At 34.8% G+C, this 21,992-nt stretch overlaps 1 protein-coding gene across 2 annotated transcripts in view; it reads left to right on the top strand.

Moving 5' to 3' along the window:
• The window catches only part of BCHE (butyrylcholinesterase), a 65,584-nt gene extending 47,167 nt beyond the window's left edge, over positions 1–18,417 (top strand). The window contains exons 3-5 of one of the 2 annotated variants that reach the window (XM_008521813.2): positions 3,876–4,042; positions 9,972–10,088; positions 18,094–18,417. In XM_008521813.2, the coding sequence (XP_008520035.1) occupies positions 3,876–4,042; positions 9,972–10,088; positions 18,094–18,101 (292 nt within the window). In that variant the 3' untranslated portion in view covers positions 18,102–18,417. Of the gene's footprint in view, positions 1–3,875; positions 4,043–9,971; positions 10,883–18,093 lie in introns of those variants that run through there. The other variant, XM_008521814.2, reaches the window with a different exon arrangement.
• Positions 18,418–21,992: the final 3,575 nt, after the last annotated feature.

Raw genomic sequence — 21,992 nt, 5'->3', positions numbered from 1 at the left:
AATGAAAAATATAAGAGGCAGGAATTTTTGTCTACTGTCTTTGTTAAATCTTCTGTGACTCAAATAAGCCTGATGTGGTATGCACTCAATAAATATTTGTTGAATGAATGAATGAATGGATTTCTTCTCTAAATTCAGATCCTCTTATACCCTTCCATTCTTTAATTTAAGATACAATTTTATTTGTATACCATGCACAGAATATGAATCCTTGAATATTTGCATATTTAAGAATTATCCAATGTAAACTGTATCCGCTTAGTCTTCTTATGACAGTGGAATACTTCAGGTGAGCTTTCAATTTATAACTATTAATTATGGCTTCATTTTACTAGTTATAAAGCATACTGAAATATACTCACTTTAAAATCACTGTATAGTTTACTTAGAAATCGTAATCTCTGATTTTTTAATCTAATTTAATTTTTTATCCCCAAAGCCCCAGTAGGTAGTTGTATATCCTAATTGCAAATCATTCTAGTTCCTCTATGAGGGAAGCCACCTCAGCATGGCTTGATAAGCCATGCTAGGTCTGTGCCCAGGATCCGAACCAGCAAACCCCGGGCTGCCAAATTGGAGTACATGAACTTAACCACTTGGCCATGGAGCTAGCCCATGAATTTTTGATTTTTAATTTAATAATCAAAAAGAATCAATTCTTGTGTAGCACTGGGTAGGCAATATTGGGATATATAACCACAAGAAAACTTGATGCATGAAGCCGAATGCATACTGCTTCTTCATATCAGGCATCCTGAGTCAGTTACTGTCGTTTCAAAAAATCCATTCATAAAATGAATTATCAAATCTGTCCTCAAATATCAATAACAAGCAGGTAATTTCCTGAAATACGGATGTTGGGAAGATGCTCTCTGCCTTTTTCGGCTGAATAAGCTGTGTCTTAAAACTTTTCAAACCTACATAAGAGGAAAACTATAATGGATGATTTTTAGACAACTTTTCTATACCACAAAATAGAAAAAGCACCTGATACTCAAGTAAACTGAAGAACTCAAGTAAAAATAAAGCATAGGTTTCTCCATTTCTTGTGAAATTTTAGGTATTATCAGTTTGAAGTCTTTATTTTATGACAACAGAAAATATTTTTGAAAAATAGCAAAGTCAAGATGTTTAAATTTATCTTATAATTTTGAGATAAATTATACAGTGTTGCAGAATTGTCTATCTGGGAAATATGTTGTATTTCACAAAGTTTTTATTTGATACAGATAGGAAGAGAATTATATCTAAGTTTTAAACTCTTTGGAGATTTCTTCAAATTATAGAGTAAATGCTCCATCACTTCAATCACTATTTCAATCACTTTTTGAAAACTATATCTGCATCCATAGGCAAAGAAATTTTATTATCTCTGTATTACAATTTGGAATGTCATGAGTTGTTTCATAGGACAAAGGTTGTTAAATGAACACTGGCAGTGCCATTAGTGCTTTGCTCTTGAACTCAAGTACATGTCAGCTCTGTTTAAGTCACCATTTGCAAAGCCAGAAATGAATGTGCAGTTAAAATGGTGCCATAAGTTAATTAGAGTGGAATTAGAAGAAAAGTGGGCAATTTAGGAACATAAGAATTGCTGTACCGAATCAAACCAATGATTCCCCTGGTTTAATATCCAGCCTCCAGCAGCTGTACTTGTTAGTTTCTAAAGCTTTGAAAGAAAGGGAAAAGACTACATAATTCACCTAGACAACTGTGCCTTCTGTGATCTGGAGAAATTTTCTTCAGGACATCTCTCAAATAATACCCTAAAGCAGGAGGTTTCAATCCTACCATGATACTGGTTTAGCTTGAATAGCTCTGGTTATTAATAATTCTTATTAAATCATCCAATTCCGACATAAAGTCAACTAGTCCATTGGGAAGCTATTTATCTCTAAAGCTCCTGAATCCATGGTTGAACATGTCTGCTCTCTGATAAAATATGAATTTATGGTACTTATTCGATACAAGTTCTTGATGTAAAATCTCCCCATAGATAACCATACTGGATAAATGCCCAATTCTCTTTCTAACCTTTTTTGGGTTCACACCAATTCTCTTTCCAAACTTTGTTGTGTTCACACCTTTTGGCAAAAAGAAGTCTTGTATATCCTATCACTACTCCCAATTTCCTATCCCTTAATAATCTACAGAAGCTATTTCAATGATCAAGAATTTTGTGTCCTGAACTTTTAGAAAAGTTCAACTGGAGTTTTTCGTATATGATTTTGCTTAAGTTAGATGCATCTAAGAGAAAGGAATGAATTACTGATTCTTATCACTTTAGGCTTCTGGTTTCTCGATTATTTTAGACACCACCTCCATGTCAATATTTCTAAAATGTTATGTTCACCATAAGCCATTTAGTCAAAAATCCCTTAAAAATAGTAAATGCCTACAAGCTAAAGTCTAAACCATTTTCCCAGGCTGTCAGAACTTAATGTGATAACATAAAGATCCTAAAGCTATAACTCTAATAGGATCTCCTCTATCCTAGAATCCAAGAAAGCTAGTTTTCTCATTGTTATTTGAATTAAGATCAACACTCATTATTTTTGCATATGTTAATTTTCTTCCCTTTCTCTCGCTTTCTCAACTTTTCTTTCTGGCTCAGGTCCTTATTTCCTCTTGTTACTTCAGCTAGAATCTCATTCCTTCAGGTAATTTCCTTTCAAATGTAATGACTGCTCCCTTTTCTGAGGATTTCTGTCTCTTGGTTTACACATGATTTATGTTACAATATGTTGTTGGTTCTTTGTTTTCATGGATGTTGTTGCTTGTAAATTCCCTGAGGGAAACTACATTTCCCATCTTTATTTGTATTTCTAGAGCCTAGTGCAGTGTTTGACTCATAATAACAGCATAAAAATATGTTAAAGAGAAATCTATAGAATCACCAGTGACCAATTAGTTGGAGCCACTTTCAAAATGTTTAGTCTCTGAGTTTTTGTTTGTGAAACCTAGCCAGTAATATATTATTGAGTGCTACAAAGGTATAAATGAAATGAAAACTATAAAATTCTGAAAAATAGAGCCCAGTAATACTGATTTAAAAATCACAATTAAAGATATGGAAAATAATGTCTCAGAAAGAGAAAATGAAAGTTCTGAATTGGCTAAGACCCATGATGTTGGGAAATGAAAGAATTCTGAGGAGAAGTAATAGGAGGCACAAAGGCAAGGAAGTGAAATAAGGAACTGCCACTAATTCCTGTTGGTTGGGTCATAAAGACAATACCTGAAAATAAGCTTGGAAATATGAGTGCACCATTTTCTTTAACCTTTATTTAAACCCACTGGGGAACTATTGAAAGATTTTTAAGCAGTGACCAGATCTAAAAGAATGTAAGGATAACTTAAATGTGAGACTGAAGGCAGTTTCCTAGAGTAATGAGGCTATTGCGTAATAAGGACATGTGTAATAAATCGGTCCCAAACTCAGGCAGTAATGAGAACAAATAGAAGGAAATAGATGTCAGAGATGTTGAGTAGATGGTATTAATGTTCACTTCGAGGAGATTGGGACTGGGATAAGGGAAGAAGATATAACAAAAGTAACACTGCCACTTTGAGCATATTTAAGTGTAAAGAAAACGTTAGCATTATTGAAATAGAAAAAAAAATTTTTCTCCCTGTACATTGAGCAGAAATGCAAGTAAAAAGTTCTTCTCTAAATTTTAATCCTACAATCTTAACTAACATACTGCTTCAAGGTACTGAAAACACTCAATCCAGTTCATTTATGCTTGACATCATCAAAACAAATCTACAATTTTTTCTGACTTTTTAAAAGCTCTTGCTGGTTTTTGAGAACAGTATTCGTTTTTCTAGCAATGACTTCAGTCGAACCATAATGTCTCTCTTTAATCTTTTAGAAATCCAAATGGGACCCAGAGCAATAGCACAAGATGGCCTGTCTTCAAGAGCACTGAACAAAAATATTTAACCTTGAATACAGAGTCACCAAAAGTGTACACCAAACTACGAGCTCAACAATGTCGATTCTGGACACTATTTTTTCCTAAAGTCTTGGAATTGACAGGTGTGTGTTATTTAGTATTTGGTTAAATGATTGGTGGTGGATTATGTAAAAGTGGAAAAGGTAGAGCATTCAAGGCATGGTGATGGTGTTAATCTGTGACTTCACAATTGCTTGATTCCAATGAGTCCATTCTTTTAACTTTCCTCCAACAAGTTTAGATATGCTTTGAGGTCTTAGTATATGAGCCACACTTTAGTAGTTAAATAAAATTAAAATAGAAATTTTCCCCTAGAGGAAGATAAAACCTAGTAGTGAAACTAAAATAGAGCCCTACTGGTTATTCAGGCACTTTTTGTGGAATTAATTAACGGATAAATGAATAAATATATAAAATAAGCTATAGAACTAAAAAATAAAAGTAATAAAATATAGAACTAAATATAATTTATACTCAAAAAGAGATAAAGACAAATTTATTGATTCATCGTAGAACCCTTGCTTTCTAAGGGGGAAAGAAACTCCAAAATTTATATATTTAATAACACAATCCAAACATTTCTAGATATTCTGAGTTTGGAAATATTTATCTAACACATACAAATATTACATAATACAATAAACAGATAGTAATTTAGTTAACTAATCTTCAAGAAATGATTACTTAGACTTATGTAAGGAGATACTAAAAAAACTGGTTCAGATTATCACATTATTTCAAAATTAATTAGTAAAAAAGTGTAAATCAACTTGAATGATCACATCTTCTGTGAGAAAAATGAAATACACATCCAAATCACTGCCTGCTTTTAAAATGCCCAGCTGTTTATAACCCATATGGCTCCTGAAGTCTATTTTCTAGCTTTATTTTTCAAATAAAAGTTCAAATACAGTTTCAACCATCAGACATTTTGCTGGCCAGTTCCTTTAGACTTCACCATTCTGTTCATCATAACACTCTGCCATTTTCATGCTGTGCATTAGATATCACAGTATAGTAGATTTTTTAGTTTCTTGTTTAGAGAGGTTAGGGGTTAGTTTCAGGAAAATATGGGCATCTCAGAGCTATATTTGATTGTTTAATATGCCTTGTGATTATCAGACATTACTCACCAAAATTATAATTATGTCCTCCATCTGTTTGGGAGATGTTCCTGGTATACCAGTGCTCTGTGTATTACCAAATGTTCTGTGACATAATATATATCCAGAGATGGCTTCTGCCGCCCTTGGCAGAGCTACAGTGCTGCCCTTGTGTCCTCCGGGTGTGAATAACAATGAGGTAACGCATTCAGTCTGCCAAGAGATCAGAAGAGGTGCCATTTAACATACCACAGCCTACACATTCTTAATCTTTACTTACTGGTTTTTTAAATGAGAGGGTCGTAATTGAGGGACAATAAGAAGGGAGTGAAGAGGATTTTAAATAACTAATTTATTACAAGCCGAACTGAGTCTTTCTGGTTCAAGCACATATGGTTTATTGCAATTTATTTGTTGATAAAATAGAATTTGAATATCAGTAATTTTTGAAGATGTACTTCAAAATCTTTATCTCTAAATACGCAACTGCCATAAAGCAGGTTGTATAAGTGTTTGGCTAGTTTTGCTGCTGCTTCTGATGCAGTGCCAAACAACTTACCAGCTCCAGCCATACTCAGCTGGATGGAAGTATGATACATTCCTTGCTCCGGGTTAGTATCATGCTCTGGGATAGTTCCAATGTGTCTTGAGGACAATTTTATATTTTAGCACTATATTTTTTTTCAGATAATTCCCCCCTAAAAGTTGTATTAAAATTATTTTATAAATTTTAAAGTAAATGCAGGATATGATCGTTGTAACATCAATGTTTTCATTAATAATCAAAAATTTTTAACATTTAAACAAACAAAGCCAGTTTGAAGTTAGGTTTGGGGAAGTTTTATAAGTAAACAATGTAGGGGAATTAAAAAGATCAAGAACACATCTTCTTACCATACCTTATATTTTTCAAAGTGAAATTTTCACAAAACTTCAAACATTTCAGTCTTTAATGTTTTGAAAATTTATTCAGATGACTTGGGCTGAAGTTTTTTGGAAATAATTTTTTTAATAAAGGCAGCTCTACAAGTAAAGGAAAATTTCAGAGAATAACTACTGATTAGATTGCCTAAAAGGGGAAATGTTCAACTCACTCAAGATGGAGCCCCAATAAGCTTTATAAGTAACACTGAAGGAATACTTTACATTTGAGCAACAAATCTTCTCAAATAAAATGATCCTTAAGACTTGTTTAAATACATGAATTCCAGCATTTAACTTCCATACTATACTTCAGCACATGCCTGTGCTGTTACTGCATGCACCTGCAAGAAAAAAAACGTGCAATATTCGTTTCAAATCAAATTCAGATGTTTTCCTAAGAATGTAACTGCACAATATCTCAGAATCATTTAAAAAAGAAAGAAAAAGAAATAGAAAAATGACCCATTCAATGTAAATAAGATATCAATATTTTTCACTAAAAGTGGAAGAGCAAATTTATTTAAAGGAAAATCATCTTTGACCTTCACGTCTTCCCAGTGAAGAAAAAGAGATCCAGTGGTTTCTCCTTTGGCATTTGAATAAATCATGAAACATTGTTGCTTGCCAAAACTAAAGAAGACTAGATATAAATCTAAGAGCTGAGATACCTCTTGGATTGGTCGCTTGGGAAAATCATTTACTGGTATTTGCTAATCAGTTAGCAAGACTGGCAGCCAAAGATGAGTGAGCGGAATGGTGGTTAGGAGAAAAAAACTGTTTTGCTGTTTTTGTATTTGAATTTTCCATTCCTCACTAAAAGAAAAACAAAACAAAAAAATAAACAAAAGGCTTTGGGTAACTTGATAATCAAACCCAATTATTTTTTGTTTTACTTTAGAAGTGTATGTGGGCTGGCCCCATGGCCAAGTGGTTAGCTTTGTATGTTCTGCTTCCCCAGCCCAGGGTTTCGTCAGTTCAGATCCTGGGCACAGACTTAGCACCGCTCATCAGGCCATGCTGAGGAGGCATCCCAGATAGCACAACCAGAAGGACCTACAGCTAGAATATACAACTATGTACTGAGGGGATTTGGGGAGCAGAAGAAGAAAAAAAAAGATTGGCAACAGATGTTAGCTTAGGTACCGATCTTTAAAAAAAAAAAGCGTATGAACCGTTCACAAAGCCTAGCTTGAGTTTGTAGTAGTTCACTCTATCTTACCCCACACTCAAAATAGTAGCAGGACAACTAATAAGTTTGTGATCTACAGCATAAAGAATTATACATTACTTGGTAATTTTAATAATTGGTCAACAAATAGGGAAATAAGCAAATAATGCGGACGGGAGAGATTTTCAACAAACTCTCAAAGTATATGAAATATGGTGGTTTTTAAATTATAATGCTCAGCACAATACAATGTTAATTTAATCTCTTGTTCTAACTTTGTCTCCATTACGAGTTTTGGGTTGAGACACCTCTCCTGTGTTCCCTCCTAACGCTCAGTCTTGATTAAATAGACTCGGCTCTGGTGAAATACTGCTCACTCTTTTTTAATTGCAACACAAAAACTAGTTTTATTATTATTACTCTTTCCATAGGGAAGAAAGCCTGACTTTCTTTTTTCCAAATTAGACAATAATGTGGGCAAGGCAAAGCCCTGAAAATGTTGTGTCCGTTTGTTTATGAACTACTGGTATTGATCTAGCTGTACAAGGATTCAATAAAGGGCAAAGTTAGGAATAAATTTTTGTAACAAGGGCAGTAACTCCATTAGTGTAGCTCTGATAGGTGCATAGAGCTTGATAATGTACACACCATCTGATTTGTCCTTCACAGTAACACTGCAAAATGGGGATTACCAATCTCATTTACACTTGGAAAAGTATTTTCAAAAGTTAAGGATTTTTTCAAGGTCAAGCTGAAATTTCAACCCATGGCTCTCCAAAGCCTATAGTGCTGTCCTTTATTTCACACTGCAGTATCTTGTTAAGTACAGAACAAATAGAGCTACATCTCATAGATGATAAATCTATAACCAGTTAAGTAGCATTCTAGTTTTGGAGGAAGAAGAGAAAGAAAGGGAGGAGAAAAATTTCTAATTTTGGCTTTGATTTGTGTGATGGGACTCACAATTTTTATTATCTTTTTACTATGATATATTCAGTTCCTCTGGATTCTATTAGAAAATAATCAAATGTTTCATATTTTATTGTCTCAATGTTCAGTACTTTTAAGGGAAGAATGTACTCAGGTTTACTAAGCATTTGTACACTAAAAAGTAAACTATTTCAATACACTAAATTGTATAGATGTTTGATTATGACACATATGGAAATAAATTTACATTTATATGAATCAATGGATTTGGTATTATTCCATGAACAAGAAAAGAAAATCAAATCTAGGACCTTTTCCATAAGTATTAAAATTCATGATCTAAATGCTAAATTACCAATCATTTATTTATTATATCAAAATTTTGTTCTTTCTGAACTTTAGAGGCTTTATTTTGCATAACATTTAAAACAGCATTTAATTATAAAAAAGAATGCAATAGTGAATCATTTGGCATACTATTTAGTGTCTTTCATCCACATCTAAGTTTTTTGACTCTTTAGAAAAGTTCTATTATTCACAAAATAATTATAGTCATTGACCTTTTAAAAGCCATTTTTACATAAAAATGGGACATTTTTGCATATATTCTCAAATATTTGTCCAATGTCCAAGCATTATGAATATTTCAAACCTAAATATATCCTAAATTACAGGGCATATTTTAATGGCTGTACGAATGTTTTAAATATTTTGATTTTCATGTAAACTAAAAATGACTCATTGAATGTGCTCCATTGTTAATAGTGTGAACGAAAAGAAGACATTTTTTCATGTATACTATAATATAGTATGAGACCACATGAAGTGTCTTCTCCAAATTAATATCTTATAAAGTTACAATTAATTTCAAAAATTCCCAACTGAAAAATGTATATTAAAATAATTTTATCCTTGTTTACAGGATAGTTGAAGTAACTTACAATTTTGGCTTTAATTCAGTGAGTATAGCTCAGCATCCTAAAATTTTAAATAGTAAGAGAATTACAAATGTATGAAATACTTATAGATTTAAGTAATTTAAACCATCTTCTAGCCTTACCATATCTATTTATATTAGGAACATAAATATATGATCTTTAAAAGTTTGTAAGTAAAGAGTTTTTATTGTTCACAAACTTTATTCTTTAACATAATACACTTTCAAATGAATCGATAATTCAAGGTTTTAGTAGTACGCAGGCCTTTTTTTGTTCATTGCCTCCCATTATTTCTGGCATAAACACTTCTCTGGCCTGACACATACACACACTTTGCAAACTACTGGAAAGCAGCGATTGTCTCTGTCATCCTTCTAATTTGCAAAGCAATTAATGAACTGCTTTTGCGTAGTGGTTTCAATAAAGTGCTTTCAATGACTACACGTTGTTTGGAATTAAAATATATGGATATAGGATGAGTGTAAAATTTATGTAGAATGCCAATTGCAAAGTTATCCTTATGCATTAATATTCATTACAAACATTTTCATCAGAAATAATAGCCTGCTATATAATTATATGTAAATGAGATGCATTAAATGAGATTTTTGTTATGTGTACAGAGGTCAAAAAAATAGAATAATATCTATATATCTTCTTAGAAACTAAAGTAAATATAAAGTAATATAATTTGGTATAATACATAAACTGATTTTTGCGTTTTATGTTATGTACATTCTATACATATATATTATTTACATTTTCATATAATGTATAAAATTTTATTAGAAGATTTTCAGTTAGTGAAAGAACCTAGTAATAAATTATGAAGAATAAAAAATTGCTGTACACTGTACTTAGAGAAAATGGATCTGTAATCAAAGTTATTTTTCAATTAATGTAAACAGATTAAAAGTTAGATTAATGCAATTTATTCCATGTTTTACAGGAAATATTGATGAAGCAGAACGAGAATGGAAAGCAGGATTCCATCGCTGGAACAATTACATGATGGACTGGAAAAATCAATTTAACGATTACACTAGCAAGAAAGAAAGCTGTTCAGGTCTCTAATTAATAGATTTACCCTTTATAGAAGGTTCCTTGTCCTGTAGATCAAGGCAAAAATATCAGTAGCTTTCTCACACACCTAATAGGAAAGTTCTTATGTAGCCTAAACAAAAATGCCAGAAGGATAATATCGATTCCTCACTTCTTTCATTTAGTGTTGTACCTAGCATTTCAAAATCCAAATGGCTAGAACGTGTTTAATTAAATTTCACAATATAAAGTTTGACAATTAATTGTATGCATATTAAAATGATTTGCAGCTTCTAACTCTCTGTTTCCCGAATAACTTTAAAAAATGTTTCCCCTGAAAGTATCTACATTCTGGTTTTAGTTGCATATATATTTTCATTACCACTCATAAAAAGGTATCTTTTTAAAATGAATTAGGTCTTGAAACACTGGCCACTATAATCTACAGTACTGCTTCTTTTAATTTATAAATTTAATGTCAATATGAGATATTAAAATGAACGGAGAAAATAAGTGGCCCCTTTGTTTTTTATGTAAAAGCATGAGAAAATCTTAAAATAAAACCTCGGTCACTTGGAAACACCTTATGATAGAAACAAAATGTTGCTGCCAAGAGACAAAATGTAAAAGAATGGAATTATTTCTGTTTCGTATTTTTAAAAATATGTATGCTTAGAGTCCTCCAATTGTATTCCTTATTCTTTCAACTGTTCCCTTTCCTCATCTGCCTGCTTCTAGACTCTCCCTAAACGTTTACATATGTAAATTACTGTTTCTGTGTCTCAAAAATAAAAACTATAGATGAGCAGCAATCTAAAATCAGATGTCATGTACCATCTGGGATAGGGGAAAACTTGGCTGGACTCACAAATATTAAGATTTTAATAGGGAAATTGTTCACTTCCAGGAGAGAAATGGTTATACCTTCTGCAGACAAATGATAGTATTTTTATAATTTAAAAACTTACGAGGATGCATTTACTAACTTGCATGGCATGGTAACACATCCAGTGACTAAATTCACTAAGTAATTCACTGAAAGGGAGAAGTTGAAGGATTTTAAGTTCCAGAAAAGGGCATACTTATTGATCATGCTAATTACGCATTGAAAACTAGCACTCAGGATAGGACAAAGTGAGTCTATAGGTCTCTGGAGTGTTGGTTAAGGCATGCACCATTGTTCCTTGGTCCAAAGTATGTCTATAGTTAGATCCAATATGGGTCTGCCATCCTCATTCAAAGAGTCACTCAAAGATCATGGTACTTTCTCAGTTTCAGCTGGTTACAGAGAATTGCTATACAAGCAAAGTTAGTTTTGATATTACTTCAGTGCTGCTGTAAATGGACATTTTGCTTTACAGTTCTTTCCTCCTCCTGAGATGAAACACACACACACACACAAATGACTAGAGAATTATCAGGCCTCCCATTCTATACCACGATCTTGGTTTCAGGTGCCATTCTTCCAGAATCCATTATGTTTTTCTGAATCACTTGAGCCTCCTTTTGAAGCAAGCGCCTCTGACATATGAAACAAGAGGATGATGGCTGTTCAACAGCATTAAAGACCCTTTAAAAATACTCTTGGGGCTGGCCCGGTGGCATAGTGGTTAAGTTCTCATGCTCTGTTTTGGCATCCCGGGCTTTGCCAGTTCGGATCCTGGGCATGGACCTGCACACCACTTAACAAGCCATGCTGAGGCAGTGTTCCCCCATGGAAGAAACAGAAGGACATACAACTAGGATATATAACTATGTACTGGGACTTTGGGGAGAAAAAAAAAAATACTCTTGATGAGAATAATAATTAGGAAAACATAACTAATGTTTGCAGAATACATGTAACCTTCCTCACATGACAAACCCCAGTCATATAAAAAGATCTCATCAACTACTTGTCCCACCTTGGACAACTAGTTGCTTTGTTCTTGAATGTCAGCCAGACTCCCTTCACTTACTCTGAAGCTTTTACCCAAAGGCAACAAGAAGTGTTAGCCAGCACATAAACCCCTCTGAGGTTATTCTTTGAATAAACTAATGTGAATCCACTGTGTCCAGCATCGCTGCAGGAAGTCAGGTTAAGGCTTTTTTTAAAAATACACTCATATAATAGAGTCTATATCATTTCCCTTATAATTTCTCTTATGGTTGTCATTAAAGGGCAGTTTAAAAGCAGGATTCTAATTCAGGGACCCCAAACCAGGGAAGGAACTTATGCATAAAGTAAGGGAAATCAGTATCTCTGACTTCTTGGAAATTTGCGTTTCAGGAGGCTCACAGATGAGAGAAAGTTTGGTTACGCGAGATATTAACGATATATAAGTATTAAAACCTCAAAATGGCAGAAAACCCTTCCCAGAAGGCAGAGTGTGGGGAGCTGTTAACTTATCATGTGTACCCAAAGCCACAGAGGTTATGAACTAATTTTCGTAAATTTTTTAGGTACATTTCTAAAAAACTTGAGGGACAGTTAAGGTAAAAGTTTACAACAGAACAAATGTAATTTGTCCAACCAGTGTCAGGATACCTAGCTTAATCAATTATTTCAGTGAAAAAGTGTTATTATTTCTTGTGGTGTGGCACCATCTGTAAGACTTTACACTATATATCCTTACTGAAAAATGATTATCCCTTATGGTTTAGTATCCATGTAATATTTATAAGGATTAAGGTAACAAGTCACATATCTTAAGAAAATACCATTATAACTAGTTTTGTTTTTCCAAAAAAAATGTCTGCTGAATATTATTAGCATGCAGGGTATAATTTTTAAAAGTAAGGCAATTAATTTCTGCCCAATCAGAAATTAAATTTCATGGATAAACCTTAACATAATTGCAGCTGTGACATTTTTATCAGAATATTCTAATAAATGGAACCTTCCTGACATTACTGAAGAAGGATGACAAACTCAACTGTTAGAGTTTCCCTTTGCAGCTGTAGCCTTACTGAATTCAGCAAAAGTGTTCTCATTACAAATAGTTTGTTTTAAAATTAGGGTAGTAAGAAAAATAAGAAATGTAAGTTTTTTGACTAAATGTGCTTAATATAAATGTAAACCAAGAGTGCTGTTTATCAACACAATCTTGGTGAAGCTTTAGACTGTCAGAGAATAAAGCAAAGACTACCAGAATTAAACACAGGTACATGCGCATTTGCCTTCATATATACAGCCAGGAGTCCAGCAAGGGATCACAGTGAAGAAATTCATGGAATGGTTCGAAGAGGGTGGAATAAACAAGGGTTTTGGAGTGTTCAAAAACAAGAGTGTGGGCCAGCCTCAGTGGCCTAGTGGTTAAGTTCAGCACGCTCCACTTCAGTGGCCCGGGTTTGGCTCCTGGGTGTGGATCTACACCACTCTGGTAGCAGCCATGCTGTGCTGGCAGCCCTCATGCTAAAAAATAGAGGAAGATTGACATACATGTTAGCTCAGGGAGAATCTTCTTCAGCAAAATAAAATAACAAAACAAGAGTGCATACGGCCGTATGATGGTCACATGGTCATCTAATCAAACATCAAAAACTAAAGTAAGATATAAAATATATTTCATAAATACAAATGCAGTATATATTTATTGTGCATAAATATATAATTATAAAAACAATGTTAAAATATATAAGACAATATATATTATATTAGGGCCAGTTGTGATAAAAGAAAATAGACATTTTGGTATGTCATTGGTAAGTGCTGCTGTAATGGGAAAACATTTTATTTACAAATTAATTGAACAGACAGATAATAGACTGAGTATATGTCAGTAACTGAGGAACATTGTCAATCAAAATATGAGGAAGGCACTGCAAGGAGCAGAAAAGATAAAACCATTACATATCCATGCAACAAGTTTAATGCTATATCCAAATGTGAACAACATCTAAAATTCAGAATTTTCTTGGAAACAAAGAAAGACAGAGAGGCAGGGAGGGAAAGAGGGAGAGAGGAAGGGAGGAAGGTAGGAAGGAGGAAAGAAGGAGCGAGAGAGGAAATACAGGACTGGGAGAAGGAAGGAAGGAAGCAAGGAACTTCCTTTCTCAATTAGGACCCAACTTTCATGAGTTTAGCTTGCCTTGTTTTGTCTTATCCCTGGTCCAAAATCTCACTATGAGAGTTATCAATTGATGACCTAATAAGGCAATATAAGTGGCATATTGATTTTAGAAGTGAATGCTAACATAAGTAGCCATACGTGCACAACACAAAACCTCAGTTATCTCACAAAAAAAGGCTGTTTTTCCCTCCAGATATTGCCCATTTTCTTAGCCTAGTTTAATCCTTTATGGATTTCACATGAAAGGTGAAAAACACGAACTGTCAACGCCTTGATGTTCACCTCCAGATTCGCCCCTGGGTTCCCAGCCAGGAGCCGCTTGCACAATGCCACCACTCTGGGGATGGTGCTTATTGATTGAGTAGGTGAATGGGAGGATGACATACAGCAGAGTCCAGTTTCGCCGTGTAGGAGAAAATTGCATTGTGAGTCTTTGGGGGCCCAGGAGGGAGCATGATAAAAAAGTAGAAAAGAAGACGAAGAAGAAAAGGAGGAGGAGGAGAAAAGGGAGAGCCACCACTGCCAGGCGCTGGAACTGAATTTATCCAGATGAGCTGTCCAGGCACTTGAGAGTTTCAGGGTAGAAGAGGTGATGAGATATTAACAACCTCTGACCTTGACTACACGTTAGAATCCCTGGGGATAACTGTGGCCTGTGCACAGCAGGCCAATTAAATCAGAATAGCTAAGATTAGAGTCTAGACATCAGTATTTTTTAAAAGTGTTGCAGGTGATTCTGATTTCATCAGGTTGCGATGTGCTGATTGACTTCCCTGTGATAGCACTGCTTGCCTTGAAAGGCTTAAGGAGGATGTTTCTCTAGAGAAGAAATTATAGATCCTAGATTAGGAATTTCCAAACTTTGTCACATGTTAGAATCACCCAGGAAGTTATTAAAAATCCTAGTATCCATGCCACACCCCATACCAATTAAATCGCAATGTAGGGGTGGCAGCCAGGCATCAGTGTTTCTTTCTTCTGCTGCCAATCCTCCTCTTTTTGCTGAGGAAGGCTGGCCCTGAGCTAACATCCATGCCCATCTTCCATCTACTTTATGCGTGGGATGCCTACCACAGCATGGCTTGCTATGAGGTGCCATGTCCGAACCCAGGATCCAAACTGGCGAACCAGGGGCTGCCAAAGCAGAATGTGTGAACCTAACCGCTGCGCCACCAGGCAGGCCACAAGTCAGTATTTCTTAATGATCCCTGATTGTTTCCAGCATACAGCAACGTTTGGGAACCAAGGGCTCTTTCTACATGGTTAATTGAAAGAACTGGGAGGATATTCATATTGTTTTAGTATTCATAAGCAGATAACTATAAAATTTGAAACTTTGTGTGAGAAAGAAATGTACTTATTACTGATATATGAGAACCTAATAGTTTTTCTCTGAACAAGGAGCTGCAACAGAGATTCCTGAATGTGTAGAATAAATTTGGGGTGCGCACATTTTTCTAAGACCTCTACACTGGAAAATTATCTTTTCAGGGTATCATTTTTACTGATAAATCTATGCTTTGGGGAGAGGAATGTTTGAAAAGTAAGAACGAGTAAATGAAATATATATAATATTTTACACCGGTTTGTATAATAGCAGTTATTAAGGAAGATCATTGTTGGCTTTGAGCTAACCCAGAATTTACTCACTTGACAATAACTGATAATAATAATTCAGAGTTAAGAAAAGGAATTTTAATTCAGTTTTTCCATTGCACATTTCATGTAAAAAGTATCGACTGTCCAGTGAATTCTCAAAAATACAAGTAATCATTCTTGCCAGGCTCATAAAGAGGTATTGTCGGGCTTAATTACTTAACGATTATTAAACTAGGTAGGTGAGTACTAAGAGTTGATTTCCCCTCAGAAGAATTAGCAGAAGTCCTTTGCTTGAAGCAATTACTTTTAACTTGTTTTTCTGAAGTGAGACCTTCCATTCTCTTTTAATTGTTTTTTATCTCCTTCAATGGTTCAGGGAGAAAAAGGGAAAAAATATCTTATCAAAGAAGTCTCTGGGGAATAAACTATAAAAACGTATTTAACAATGTTAAGCATTCTCAAATTCTTGAAATGAATATGAGAAGAGAATATCGATCAAAGGATCTGTCTATCTATCATCTATGTATTTATCACCTATCTAGGATAACCGCTGCCAATTTTAGCCTAAGGGGGAATGAAAACCAGAGGAAAACCACATACTAATATGTCTGATCCAGCCGGAATGTAAATTCAAAATCGTTGCCTTGACCAGCATAGTCTTAACATTCCCCTGCACTTGCTTAAACTTTCGACAGATTTCTTCCTGACTATATGCCTCTGACCTCTTGTTTTTAGAGCATTTACTTCAGAAGTTTTGCAGTTGTAAATTCTTTCTCTGCCCCTTTAAAATGTATGTAAATCTCCCAGCCTCTTGCCACTTTTACTATCTAGGAAAGGTCTTTCTCAAGGATCTGGGAACTATCACTTTGAAATTAAACATTAAAAGAGAGTGCCTCCGTCTCCCAGCTCTGTGGGAAAGTAGGAGCCGAACTTCAGTGAGAGCCAATTACCAAGCACAGGTGGCCTAGTCTCAGAGAAAAACATTTGCAAACTCAAAAATAACTCTATGTGCTCAACACATCCCATTGGCCAACCTGCTCCCAAATGTCCACCAGCACTTTGCCACCAGTTCACCTCAGCGCTTAAGAATCCTCACAGCTGTTGCGTCAGCAGCAGGGTTGAGTTCTGTCTCTCTCCCCTATCTCACTGGTCTTGAGTGAAGTCTTCCTTGACTGTTGAACTTTGCCCAGAGCAATTTTAACTTTAAAAGCCTAAACTAAAATCCGACACTCCTTACAGTGCATAGGGCATCCTCAAATTTCTGCCAATTTTCTATTACCATATCAGCAAAGTATACATATTTTTCTGGTAGCAGATGTCCTTCAGAAAGAGTGATTCCCTTGACAATCTAATGAGGAGAGTGGCAGGACTGGCATTATGAGGTGTTGAATATCCATTTTTTTCCCAATATCTTTTAGAGCTTAGGCAGGTAATAATTTCCCTACCTGTGTTAATCTCAATTTTTTGGCACTTTTTACTTTTAGCATTTCTTAACGTTTTAGAGTATTTTTTTCTTCTTTCTTTCTACATCAAACTTATTTTCATGGTCATATTATTTTCCTGATAGAATTGCTGTCAAGAAATGGATTCTCTTTTCTTGAAATAGGATTTTTTTAGTTTCCTTTTTTCTGTCTCTCCTGTCCTCGTTCTTTTTGCTTTTTCATTAATGCAGACAAATAGCTAAAGATACTTGTGCTGTGGTCTAGGACTCACTGGTGATATAAAGAAGGACATTTACATCTGTAATGCATATTTTCATTATACTGTTAAGCCTTTGGGAACAGACCTTAGAAAATAACCTTTTCCCAGCGAAAGATTTATCGTGAAGCTAATATAACTTAAACTTTAGGAATTCTCACTTTCAAGGACTGCTTTGAAAGCACCATATGTAATTTTGCATTATTATCCTTAAACAGGGTTCTTAGAAATACATAAGTTTCAGAATGAACAAAATTTTGTTTAGCTGTTGATTTTTACCACATCAACATAAATGAGCCTTTAGTCTACAGCTCCAGGCACAAAACAACATTTTTAGTCCAGGAGGACTCCTCCTCTCCCACTGCTCTTAAAGATATTTCCATGGTTTTCTTTAGCTGAAATGCACTATCTTTGTTTTACAACATTGTAATATGCTAATTTCAAGTTACTATCTTTGTGCAAAGTAATAAGTGAGTGAAAAACTCAAATGCTAACATCTGCTGTGGTATTTCAATTTTAAACCAAATGTGTGTATAATATTCTCTTTGGTAAGTGAATTAACATTTTGACATAACCGTGAAAGATAAAATTTTAATAATCTCCTTTGGAGTTGTTTCTTTGAAGTCATGTGCAAAATATTAAGCGAGAATTCTAACAGAACACCATTCCTTCTTTCTTTAGATTTTTGAAGATTTCAAAGACGGCGCGTGTGTACCATGTTCTCCATCTCAGTTCACCTGGTGTTACAGCCAGTTAGAGAGGAAGCTATGTACTTAATCTTCAAGTAGATGGAAGGCTACCAAGGAATGCCTCTAATTCCAGAGCACCTAAGCTCCTTGATGGTTCACTGGCCCTGCTATATGGAATTCTACCACTTCATATACACTTTTCAGCACCTGAAAAACATTCTAACTTTTCCTAGGATATTTTTCAATCATCTTTTAAATCTCTTTTTGACCATCACCATCCCTTGGAAGAATAAAAATTTGAACTATTATATGCTAATGTCCTAATGAACAGTGTTTGATTTATCCCACTACTATTACCAGTCCAATGCATAGGGTGTAAATTTCAGTAAAGTGAGTCTGGCTTGGATCCCACCTAAAGAAATTCAGTGGTGAAATGTTTTGGGACATTATCCCATTTAAATTTAGGCAGAGGGAACAAATGAGAAGGCCCTGGGGAGAACTTCTCCTCGCCTACTGTGTTCAGGGAACAGCCCGGAGGCCTAAGCTGCTGGAGGAAATAAGGCAGGGTGGTAGGAGATGAGGCTGGGAAGTTAAGAGAGGGGCCGATTAGAAGGCATCATAGGGCTTTGAGCAGATGAGTAACATGATCACAATCATACTTTATCTTAGAAGGATCACTCTGGTTCCTTGGAGTCTAGACTACATGAAGGCAAGAGTGAGTGTAGTTTAATTCTCCCATGCAAGAGATAAGAGAGGCGTAAGCTAGGTAGTAAGTACTTAGGGGAGTAAGAGGTGTTATGTTTCTTATATTTCTAAGCAACAGACAAGAGGATTTGCCAAAAGACAGAAAGGAGTAAACAATAAGTACAAGATTTTTTGCCTAAATAACTGACTCAATGGATTTATCATATTCTGAGACAGGGAAAGCTGTAGGTTCAGCAGGTCTAAATAGAGAAATTAGGGTTTGGTTCAGGACAGGTTAACTTTCAAATGCCCATTAGATATCTAAGAAAGAGGCAGAGATGACACTTTGTTAAGTGACAGTAGAGTTGAGAGGGGATGTCTAGATTAGAAATATAAATTAGGATGTTTCCAGCATAAAGATGGTACATAAAGACATAGGACTGAAGGAGAATCGCTGGAAATTGAGTGTAAACGTGGACTGCACAAAGCCGGCACTCCAGCGCTGAGACTCAATTGCTGTTTAAGTCTCTGTTCAGCCACCGTGCTTACTGCTAGACATTTATGAAACAAATTCCCTCTTCTTAAGTTTCTAACCTTGACTTGTCTCCCATTCATGGGTAGTTCAACAAAATTTTTCTTCAGGAAAAGTAAACCAAGCCTTTTTATAGCTGAGAAAATCTTTTGGTTGCCTTCACAAATAAATAAATATTTGGTTGAATTTGTATCACCATTTAAATATATTTTCCTCAACTCCGTAGAATTCTCTACATATTAAAAGTCTGAGAACAATTAGATTTTTATTTCCATGCATATAATCTACATCTTCTGCTTGGATGCTTGCAAGATTTTTACATACATACATACATACATGCATGCATATATAAAATTCACAGGCTAACTCATGGCCCCCCAAAAGACATCCACTTCTTAACCCCTGGAATTTGTAAATGTTACCTTATATTGCGTAAAAGAATTTTGCAGAAGTGATTAAGTTGAAGACCTTGAGAGGGGGAGATAATATTGGATTGCCCAGGAGGGCACTAAAGGCAAGCAGATGTATCCTTATAAGGCAGAGGCAGAGGGAGAGCTGACCCACAGAAGAGGAGAAGGCAATGTGACCACAGAGGCAGAGACTGAGTGACGCAGCCACAAGCCAAAGAATGCCAGCTGCCGCCAGAAGCTAGAAGAGAAAAAGAATGAATTCTTCCATGGAGCCTGTGGGGAAGAGGTGGCTCTGCTAACACCTTGGTTTTAACAGTGAAACTGATTTCAAATTTCTTACCTCCAGGAACTGTGAGAGAATGCATTTCCATTGTTTAAGCCATCAGGTTTGTGTTAATGTACCACAGCAGCCATAGGAAACCGATGCATATGTATAAAATTTCACACAGATTTATCTAACATAATTTTCCCTAGGTTTTCAAAGATATTCTCAATCTGCCAGTAAATGTGTACCTTCATTTGGTGAAAGTTTTCATATATATGTCTTTGTTATTTTTGCTCTCTCTGCTCTGTTCTCACCTCCTGTGGTATCATACATGGGTCAGATTACCTAGTCTGTCTGACGTTAGCCTCACTTTAATTTTTCTTTATTCTTTTCCTCAAAAATATTCTGATTTGGGAACATTTCCTTCTAGCCTTTGCTCCTCCTCTCAGATTTATCTTCTATATCTAATCCATTATTTTTATTTCACTATTATTTTCAATAAATTTTATAATTTTTATTTTGCATCCCATATGTTTTTTATTTCAACCTAATCTCTATTCATGATTCATTGTTACAATTTCATAAATGCAAAAAATTCCTTTAATCTTTTAAAAATAAATTCTTATAAATTTATAAAAATTCCTTTTATTTCTGCACCAACAGAATTTCAAAAGTACGTTATCTTTGGATATAGTCATTCCTTTTAGATGAACTATTTTTCCACTAGTCTATGCTAAGTCAGTATTATGTGATATAAATTTTGGCAGAAATAGGTGGGAAGTCCTGGTGTAATTCTTCAGATAGAGGCAAAGGAAGAGGAGACAGATTATATTTAATACAACTTTAACTTATCAGTGGGGAAATCCCACATCTGGTAGGGTCTAAGAGACAATTCTAGTGGAGAGCCCTGCCACAGGAAGGGTATTTATCTGCATTCCACTCCACAATAGGTGTGACAGAAAATTGCCTTAGCAATGTCCCGTTTCAGCTTATTTTTCACTTTACTTATTGATTTTATTTCACATGATGTCAGCCTTGTGTGGCCATGGAATGTATCAGAGTTCAACTTCAGTCTGTCTACTCTTTGTCTGGCTCAATTTTCAGTACTAGAAATATGATTGGTTAAAACAGTAGAGTCCAATTGTTGCTTACCTGCATTTTTAAAGGTTTTTAAAATTCTAACAAAGTAAAGGGATGTAGGTTGGAATCGTGTGCAACACCAATGCAGAAATTCCTATTCTGGAAAAAGAAGAAAAAAAACAACATCCTCAAAAACAGTGGGTAAATCAGTGTGTCAGAAATCTTTCATCAGAATCTCAAAGAAACATATCACCCAAGAAAAAGTAACTCAGCCACACTGCTGGCGACTGGCAATCACAATACTGGTATTGCTTTTTCTATAGACAAAGACAACTAAAAATGTATGTCAACACCAGAAAATAGTCACAGGAACTATAAAATTATTTTTACTGAGTCATGGCACTACAGTTTTCAGTTTGAGTAGCACTTTTACCAACTATTTTATTTCATTGTTATAAGCTCAATAATTCTCAGACATACTTTATATAATATGCTTATATGTTCACTAGCACTTAAAGACTCTTTTTATTTTTCATTGAGGTGTTTTCTTTTTCCAAGAGTCAAGAGGCATGATGCTGCCAACCCTGAGCTGAAATAAATCAACTCGTTGCTTAGACAGATTAAATTCACCCAATGCCTCTTCTTTTCATTGTTTTAAGATGGCACTGGTTGGCGAAGATCAAGATTAACAAGTGGGGACCACTAAGCTAAGAGATTCTAAATGCCATAATTAAATATCAGAATTTATTTTGAATATAATAATAACATATTTCAATAATAAACTAAGGACATAATGTCCTAATTCAATAAAATCCTAAGCAAAGTTCATGCCTTATGCAAATTATTGGTCCCAGAACTCAACTCATTGAAGTTAAGAAACTAGCACAGGATTTACAGGAAAGCACTAGAACAAAAAGAAA

This window comes from Equus przewalskii, chromosome 18 (assembly GCF_037783145.1).
Source record: "Equus przewalskii isolate Varuska chromosome 18, EquPr2, whole genome shotgun sequence".
Taxonomy (NCBI): Eukaryota; Metazoa; Chordata; class Mammalia; order Perissodactyla; family Equidae; genus Equus; species Equus przewalskii.
Note: the sequence above shows the minus strand (reverse complement) of the source record. Positions and strands in the feature narration are given on the sequence as shown.